The 10,000-nt window shown below is 45.8% G+C and overlaps 1 protein-coding gene across 1 annotated transcript in view; it reads left to right on the forward strand.

Annotated features, from left to right (window-relative positions):
* LOC143283312 (glutamate receptor ionotropic, kainate 2-like) overlaps positions 1–10,000 on the forward strand; it is a 609,057-nt gene that overhangs the window by 425,925 nt on the left and 173,132 nt on the right. The window contains exon 2 of the mRNA XM_076589503.1: positions 994–1,155. Coding sequence (XP_076445618.1) covers positions 994–1,155 — 162 coding nt within the window. The remainder of the gene's footprint in view (positions 1–993; positions 1,156–10,000) is intronic.

Here is a 10,000-nt window from a genome sequence, read left to right on the forward strand (position 1 = left end):
ACCGACAGAGCACAGCAGGTGACTATGGCTGGCATGGTTAGTGATGTAGGAAGAGAGGCCAGGAGCCAGTTGCATTGCTCGGACGGAAGAGTCTAGTATGGTCGTAACCCGCTACTAACTGTGTGGAGTATGGAACTGACCAAGGGCGTAGTTCGGTCAACGTAACTATCAAACAGTTAGAACCAAGCAGTGCAACTGGCACCAGGTCACCGGTGCTGACCAAAAGGGCTGTGGGGGCAGTGTCAACAGGAGAGAGGAGGAGGAGGAGGAGGAAGAGGAGGGATGGAGTTCTAATCGCTCTGCACACATCATCGTTCTGTGTACTGACACGGCAACAACGTCGATGGGTCGACATCAGTATGTCTATCTGTCTGGCTGCTAGTCAGTCGGTTTCTATCTCTTTCTCGTGCATATACATACATACATACACAGACAGACAGACAGACAGGCATACAGACAGACAAAACACACATACGCACAGAATGACAGGCAGACACACACATTCACACACAAACACACACACATACACACACACACACACACCGGGTTGCATTTTATTTCTTGAAAGTCTGCATATACATACGCGCATGAGCACTGTGTGCGTTCGTGCGTGTGTGTGTGTGTGTGTGTGTGTGTGTGTGTGTGAGTCCTGATAATTATGGCTCTGATGTGGCCCTGGAAATATATTGGTTTTTCATTAAAAGAAAAAAAAGTAAAACAAAATCCCGCCAGGAACAATCCCATTTTTGTTGCCGCTGAGGATTACGATACAGTGCACTAAGAGCATGCCACTACCAAGTACCTCCAGACCTCAAGTTTATCGTCTCATCCACAGTCAAGAACCCCCCCCCAAAAAAAAAAAAAAAAAAAAAAATTAAAAAAAATAAAATAAAAAAGAATAAAAAAAAAAAAAATAAAATAAAATAAAATAAAAAGAGAGGAGAGACAAAAAAAGCAAACCACATTATCAAACCACATGTCTGCGTGTTGCAGGCGGGTTGTTCGGGAAGGGAGACGAGGACCCCAGCGTGGAGAACGCCTTCCGCTACGCCGTGTACCGCATCAACCATGACCGCCAGCTGCTGCCAGACACCCGCCTGGAGTACGACATCCAGCACCTGCCCATCGATGACGGCTTTCGGGCCTCCAAGAAAGGTCAGTGAAGTGAATTATTAGAATAATAATTAGAATATAATATAATGATCATCGATCAGGTCATCATCTCGTACGAAACGTAGGGGTGGAGGGTGGGGGGGTGAGAGATGGGGGTGGGGTGGGTGGGGGGTCCTAAAGTCGGGTGCGATAAAAAAACAAAAGTAGACAGTTACCTAACTCCAACACACACGCACGAACGAACGAACGAACGCACGCACGCACACAATACAGCAGACAAACAGAATCATGAAGACAAGGGATTCTATCACTACAAAATGAATATAACCGTCTCCCCCCCGCACGCCATACGTCCCACCCCTCCTACACACACAGACTGGACATTAAACATGACAATAAAACAGGAGCAAACAACATATAACTTCTTCAGTTGGTCGTGATGCTGGCTTAGGCTTGGGTAACGCACCGTGGGAAGGACACTTCGATTCTAGAAAGTTTTCACACACACACACACACACACACACACACACGCACGTTCACACACACACGTACACAAACACACACACACACACGAACGCACACACACACACGGAAACGCACACACACGGACACGCACACACTCGTGCATGCACGCATACACACACACACACACATACACATACACACACGCATGCACGCACACAGAGAGGAAACACACAGAGGAAGGCACTCACAAGGTTATCTGATGACCTTATTGAGGAAAGCAATAGTGCAGAGCCCTGTGTGTGTGTGTGTGTGTGTTCTCCGTGTGTGTGTGCGTGTGTGTGTGTTTCTCCGTGTGTGTGTGCGTGTGCGTGTGTGTTTGTATGTGTGTGTGTGTGTGTGTGTGTGTGTGTGTGTGTGTGTGTGTAGACACTTTTGATCCCACATCCCTGTAGAGGTCTTTGGCATCTGGCTTTTGTCGCGAGGGTCCACCGAGGTTAGCCTCCGCGATCACAATCTCTCTCTTTCTCTCTCTCTCTCTCGTTCGCTCACTCGCTCTGTTTCTCTCTCTCTCTCTCTGTCTCCCTCGCTCGCTCTCTCTTCGACTGATAATCACTAAGCGATGTTGCAAGAATGGACAATGATGTTGCAAGAATGCAATAATGGTCTGCAATGCCATAGTGCTCGTAATAGTCACTCAGTTTTTTGGTGTTTTTTTTTCTCTCTCTCTCTCTCTCTCTCTCTCCACACACACACGCTTGTTAGTTCTGCGCTTTTCTTCTTTCTCACTATGTATATTGTGGGTTTTTTTCGTATTTGTGATTGTTTTCTGCCGAGTATCGTAAAGCAATAACTATCTAATGTGTGTCTGCAAAAAGTTTTAGAGCATCCATTTTCTCCCTTTTTTTTTTTTTTTTTTTTTTTTTTTTTTTTTTTTTGCATATCCCGCCAAACCTTTACTGTTTTCGTCGTCGGTAGTCTGATTTGTATTCATCTGTTCATTTATTTATTGAGACATCTTGCTCTAGCGTATATCCTTGAAGCTCTATGCGTTTTTGTGTCGATTTATGTGATAAAAGCAGATGTTTACGTCAGTAAGCCATTTGAGTCTTGAGTCTTGCTGCCGATCTCAATTATTCAGGGAAATGAAGTTGGGGGAGGGGGGGGGGGACAGAAAGAAAGAAAAAAAACAACTGTTGTGTGTCCAGAAACCAGAACACCCATGCTATTTGCGAACACCCCACATCCTTCTCCTCCCACCCCCACCACACACCCCACTACACCCCAAGTTCCCAGCAGAGTTCCACACCAGTCTACTGGTTCCAGTCACTGACAGAGAACAGCCTGGGTTATCAGGTCGATGCCTCGCCGCGCCAGTCATTCTTCGTTTCGGACGGAGTCTCTGATAAGATCTGATCCGTTGGCTCTGGAAACTGTTCCGGATGTGTACATACTGCTTGTTGTGGGCATGTACGATGTCTGGCTCTGAGAGGCGGGGTTGGGTGGGGGTTGGGGTGGGTGGTGGGCGACACACAGACACACACACACACACAGAGCAAACACACACACACACGCGCGCGCACACGCACATACAGATAAAACACACACATACACACATGCATGCACAAAACAATCACAGCCACTGACCCACAACCCCCCAACCACACGCCACAACACACATACATAGAGATGGTGAAACGGGACAATGCCACAGAAACAGAAAGAGGAAGACAGACAGACAGGCAGACAGACAGACATAGACACAGAAAGAAACTCCGCCAATCACACACACACACACACACACACACACACACACACACACAAACGTAGGCCGGACCCCACTCTTGAAAGGAATCGATTCAAAGCATCGACTGACCAAAGCTCTCTGAAAACTCTGCTTCGCAGCAGCAGCTCTAAAGGGACAAGTTACCTCCCCTGGGGCCACAGGGCGCCCTCCTAATGACGAAATTTCTCCCGACAAAACCTCCCTCACCTCACCCCCCAAAACAGGGAAACTGGTGGGCTGTGGTTAATTCCCAGCACTGCACAGGAAGGCGGCGGCAGTTTCAGTGTGACGCAATTCGTTTTCACCACCAGCACAGAGAGAGACAGACAGACAGACAAACAGAAAGGGAGGGAGAGAAAAAGAGAATGAGGGAGAGAGAGACCCCCCCACACACAGGCAGACAAACAGACAGACAGACTAAGAACTCAGAACTCAAAACGTTTTTAGTCAAGGATTAAGATTTTAGGAATGGCCTCTTCTGCCAATATGTCCTTGAGAGAGATAGAAAGACAGACAGACAGACAGACACAGAGAGAGTGAGGGGGGGGGGAGAGTGAAGGGAAACAGGGGTGGGTGGGGGCGATGATCGTGGTGACTTCTCTTTCCTGCGAGTCAGTGGTCAGGCGGAGTGACACAATTTATCGCTGCTGATGCAAGATGACCCCCCCCCCCCCCCCTTGTGTCTGTAAGGGGGGGGGGGGGGGGGGGTCGGCTCTCTCTGTCTCTGTCTCTCTCTCCTTCTTTCTTTCTTCACCCTAAACGAAGCTCGTTAGGAACCACACCAAAACGGCAGAGGAGAAGAGAACTGCCCATTATTGATGAGTCCCTATTCTGGTAAACGATGCCATTAGGCGCTGCAAAGATTTTCTCCATCTTGTCCCTTGTTGTCTCTTGGTCTGTCTGTCTGTCTGTCTGTCGAGCTGAGTATGGACACTCGCACACACACACACACACACACACACACACACACACACACACACATATGCGCATGCATACTCTCACTCAAACATACACACATGCATACACACATATACGCACGCATGCACGCGCACACATACACTCTCATAACTGACATACAGTCGCAGTCTTCTAAGCTTTCTGTCACAACTTATGCGAGCGAATACAACGGACATGGAAGGCAGGTTGATTAATACTTCAAAAATCAAACTTTCCATACAAGAAAGTAATGCAGCGGGAAAAGGAGCACGACAACAATCGATGATTAAAATGACCACTGTCTTCTTCAGTCTTCTTATTGCTTAAAGCCCATATGACCACCAGATCACCCCAGGGCTGAAATTAATCATCATGGCATGAAAAATCAAGACAGGGACTTTCTATATTACACACACACACACACACACACACACACACACACACACACACAGTTTTATACTTTTACTTTTTTGTCACAACATATTACTCGGGTATAGATTATGGCTACACTTCTCCGGGAGAGAGCGTTGCCGCAGATCAGCAAACGTATTTATTTCCCTATCGAAGTGGATTTTTCTACAGCATTTTGCTAGGGACAAGTATCTCGTTGCCGTGGGTTCTAAGTGCATACTGCACACACAAGACCTCGGTTTATCATCTAAGTCGAATGACTAGCAGCCTGATCAGCACTTCAGATCAACTGGAGGGGGAGAGCATTCTGACTACTGTGGGGTTCGATCCCGCGCGCCCAGATTCTCTTGCTTCCTGTGAGGGCACGTTACCACTGGGCCACCACTTCACTGACCAGTACTGTAAGTGTAACATAATATATAACAACGCTGAACCATAGAGCGGAATTAAATGGCGACCAGTCATTATGCATAATCATTTACTTACTAAAGGTCAAAAACGAAGAAATGTGTGTGGCTAATTTGAAATATATTAATTTTAAGTAACAAAGAGTTAATAATAATATAATTTAAAAAAAAAGAACATTGCAGACGTTCTGGCGCGATTATGACTTTCTGGCGCGATTACGACTGAAGCTGAATGCGAAACCAGAATGCGCATATTTGTCAAATAGAAGTGGGTGAAAGAGCCAAAGCAAATTGTTGATGTATTTCCCAGTGGGAAGGAAAAAGCACTGCATGGCTGACACACACGTCAAACAGCATGATGATCTGGACTTTGAAATGAGGGGAAGGGATGGGGTGGGGGAGGATGTGTAAGTCTTTTCTTCCGTTCGTCTCTTCATAATGATGCTTGACAGCCACGTCGTATAGGGTAGAATGCACACACACGCACGCACGCACGCACGCACGCACACACACACACACACACACACACACACACACACACACACACACACACACAAGACGGATGGTGGTTTAGATGCTTTATACATTCTTAAGCCATTGTCCCTCATGAGTGGATGTCAAGAAAATAGACAAAAACAAACTACAACAGCAACAGCAGCAGCAGCAGTAACAATAACAACAACAACAACAGCAGAATCTCCTCAAAGACAACACATCATACCTTGTTAAGAGACATTCACACAGCCGTGGAATACAGAGCAAAATACATAAAGAAATATTACCTTCTTTGTTAACTGTTCTCAATTAAGTTATGTTATACATGTTAATCAATAGTCGGACGTGTTTAATCAGTTACACAAAGTGTGGACCGTGGATAAAACGGCTTAAACAGATAACATTGAACAGATAGCATTGATATATAACCAACTGTTCGTTCGTGCGCAGATGTCATAAGTAACCATAATCTAAACTGACTGGGGAATTAATGACATTTCAACGGTATGCATTGTACTCTTAAATCAAGCAAGACAGGACAGGGTAGAACAAATTGCACTTTATTTTCTCTCTCTCTTTCTGTAGGAGAAAGAAATGTGTGAGAGAGAATGAGGGGAAAAGAGAAAGAGAGAGGGATAGGCAGACAGACAGAGATAGAAAGAGTGAGAGAGGGTGTGTGCAAATGAGAGAGAGAGTAGCAGGGAGAGTGCCAGAGAGGGATGTGACTGACCCACACAGAAACGGAAAAAAAAGGAAGAGACAAAGAGATTTGAAAGCAACTAGTAACAACAGCAACAAAAACAAGTAAACAAACAACCACCACCCCACCACTGACCCCTCTAAAAAAGGAGAAAAAAAAAAAAAAAAGAAAAAAAAAACACACCTCTTTCTCAACAGACGTAATTGCCTCTCCGACAAAAGCCCAACACCCATCAGTCCTGCCAGGAAAGCCTCTCACCCTTTCTATCAGCTGCTGTGCACCACGTATACATGTACACGGGCACGTGAAAGCCGTCAAGTGGCCCCAACACTCCCTGACAGATCGTGGGCCGACCTGTAAGTGGCAAGTAGGGGGCCTGGAATCTACGACACCCCGGAGTTCCGCTGAAGAGGATGCCACTACAAGCATTTCCAAACAAAACGCACGCCGTGCGACTACATTCGGTTCTTAAAAAAAGAAAGAAAGAAAGAGAGAAAAAGAAAAAAAAAGAGTAAAACAAAGAAAAAGAAAGAAAACAAATGCAAGATGTTTGTCTTTCTGCTCTTGTATGACAACTACTTTTCGGGAACGGCGGGACTAGGGATGGGTGGTGGTATTGTATTGAATGTGTTGTTGTTGTGGTTGTGGTGGTTGTGGTGGCGTTGCACTGAATGCGTTGTGATACTTTCTTGCATTACAGTTCTCGATCTGTTGTGAAATTTTTCGTTTTCTTATTGTTGGTGTTTTTTTTATTGTTCGTTTTTTCTTCCTTTATTCTCTCTTTTTCTTGCGCATACATTTTGATCAAAGAAAAAGGGTGTATGGAACAGACCTGCAGCTGATTTCCCGAGTCAGAGATTGGAAGGATAATGTCAGCATTCTAGTACTGTGGTCAAATCCCAGTGCACTTCTCCACACACACACACACACATATATATATATATATATATATATATATATATATATATATAAAACAGCCAGTCAGACACACAGACAGACAGACAGTCGGCCAGTGCCACATATTACGCAGAACCTCTCTGACGAATCGATCCCAGCATCGACTCTCCCCCTCCACCCCCCTCGCCCATCACCCCTGTTCTCACCGAGTTTCCTTTTGTGGCCGCTGTAAAGGGAGGTAACTTACTCTAAAGGGACAAATTACTTCCCTCAGGCTGCAGATGCTCACTTTCTAACGAAAAGCAATAAACATAAAAAAAGTAAATAAAAAATGAATAAGTAATCAAATGATGAAAATAAACAAAATATGGCCGACTGTGGTCAATGCTTTAACTTCACAGGTTGTTATCAGACCACTGTAAAAAGAAAAGAAAAAAAAAGAGGTGGGGGTTCGAGTGGGGTTGGTGGATATCGGCAAACGTATTCGTCTCTCCTAAAAACTTCACCTTGACCAAGCCGTGTCATAATGACGAACTCTGCCCCCCTGCCAACCACCCCTCCACCCCCTCCCACCACCCTTTCCCCGCGCCCACACACGCCTCCTAAGGTGAAAGGGAAACAGGTGTGTTGTAATGGATGATGTGGTTCCAGAGTACGCTTTCAAAGTGATGAAATTTGCCTCGACCAGTGAAAACAAAATTCAACATCCCCACAAACGCAGAAAGAGAAACTGTTAGGTTGCAATTAACTTCTTAACTGCAAGAGTACACTTTCAAAGTGATACAGTTTGTCTCGACCAAAGAGAGAGAGAAGAAAAATCCAAACCAGCCCCACACACAGAAGAAGGGAAACTGGTAGGTTGCAATTAATGCCTTGACTCCAAGAGTCCATGCACAGTAATACAATTTGTCTCGAGAAGTGGAAAATAAAACACCCCCACAAACACAGAAAGGGGAAATCAGTGGATTGCAATTAATTCTGTGACTGCAGGAGAGCGCTTTCAAAGGGACACAATTTGTCTCCACCAGTGAGGAGAAAAATGGGGAAAGGGGAGATAAATGTAACTATGGTGACCTCCCATTTCTGTAAGTCTTGGGGTCTGGTAATGACTCAATTTGTAGCTGCCGAAGCAGGACGAAGCCGAGGTGCCTGTAATGGTGATGTTTTTCTTCTGAATTTCTCTCCTTTTGTGGTCTAAATCGAGCTTTTTAGGATCCCAAGAAAACGTCACAGAAGGACAAAAAATTGCCTGTAAAGATATTGATGACTGCGTGCCAGTTGAGGAAACTGTTAAGTGTGAGAAACCTCTCTCTCTCTCTCTCTCTCTCTCTCTGTGTGTGTGTGTGTGTGTGTGTGTGCCGGCCTGCTCCGTTCACCGCCTCTCATTTGAGCGACAAATATAGCTCCAGTGTGTGTGTGTGTGTGTGTGTGTGTGTGTGTGTGTGTGTGTGTGTGTGTGTGTGTGTGTGTGTGTGTGTGTGTGTGTGATTCCACAGCAGAGAGAGAGAGAGACAGACAGACAGACAGACAGAAACAATGAGAACCAGCACACACCATTATATGGTTTACCCATGCTAGTAAGTATTGAACCACCAAGCTCGGGAAAATGTGTGTGCAGCAACATACGACGATAACTATTTATTTATTCATCTATCTATCTGTCTCTCTTTTTATCTGTCGATTTATTTAGTTACTTAATTTATACAATAATTTATGTATTTATTCATCAATTTACTTTTTTATGCAATCATGTGTTTCTTCTTTTTTAATTTCTTCATCTATCCGAACAAGTGTATGCCAGATAAACCTTAAGGTATTATGACAAGTTAAAATCATTCCGTTCTTTTCCATGCTATTATATCCCATTCTCTTCTATCGTGTACTGTTCTGCAGACACTGTGACGAATCGATCCCACGCACCAACTTACACATTGAGCCCTTCCTGGTCCCCTGAGGAAGCTCTAAAAGGGGACAGGTTACCTTCACTGGAACAGCAGGTGCTCCTCTCTTAATGGCGATACTTGTCTCCCCCCACCCATTCCCCCCCCCCCCCCCCCCACCGAAAAAGGGAGGGGGGGGGGGGAGGCTGGGGTGGGAGATGGGGGTGGTGGGCTGGATGGACGGCTGTGGTTAAGTCCGAGACTGCAGAGAGAGGGTAGTTTGAGAGTGATGCAATTTGTCTCCGTCAGTTGGGGGGGTATGGGGGTTGGGATGGCGATGGTTGGTAGAGAGGGGTGGTGGAGGAGAGTGGGTGACTGTGGTGACTTCCCTTGGCTGCAAGTCGGCTGGGTCTGGGGGAATGACGCAATTTGTCGCTGCCGACGGAAACAGGAAACCGGCGTTTCTGTAATGATGGGTTGTGTGTGTGTGTGTGTGTGTGTGTGTGTGTGAAAGGAGCTCGTTAGGACTACACAATGTCAGGGGGAAAGGAAGTATTCAGTGTTAATGACACCTTACTTGAAGCGAAGGATGCTATTAGGAACATGACATATCTCCCCCCGCCCTCTCTCTCTCTCTCTGTCTCTATCTGTCTGTCTCCCTCTGTCTCTCTCTCGCTCGAGAGAGAGATCAAACACACACACGCATGCACACACAGACACACACGCGCGCACACACATGTACACACAAACGCGCACAAACAAACACACAGAGACACTGACACACACGCGCGCGCGCGCACACACACACACACACTGACACACAAAGGAAGGGACTAAAGCAGAGATATGGGCAGAGAAGCAGAGATATGGGCAGAGAAGCAGAGACGGTAACAGGGTTGCAAAAAGGAAGAAG

Source organism: Babylonia areolata, chromosome 6, assembly GCF_041734735.1.
Source record: "Babylonia areolata isolate BAREFJ2019XMU chromosome 6, ASM4173473v1, whole genome shotgun sequence".
In the NCBI taxonomy this organism is placed as follows: Eukaryota; Metazoa; Mollusca; class Gastropoda; order Neogastropoda; family Buccinidae; genus Babylonia; species Babylonia areolata.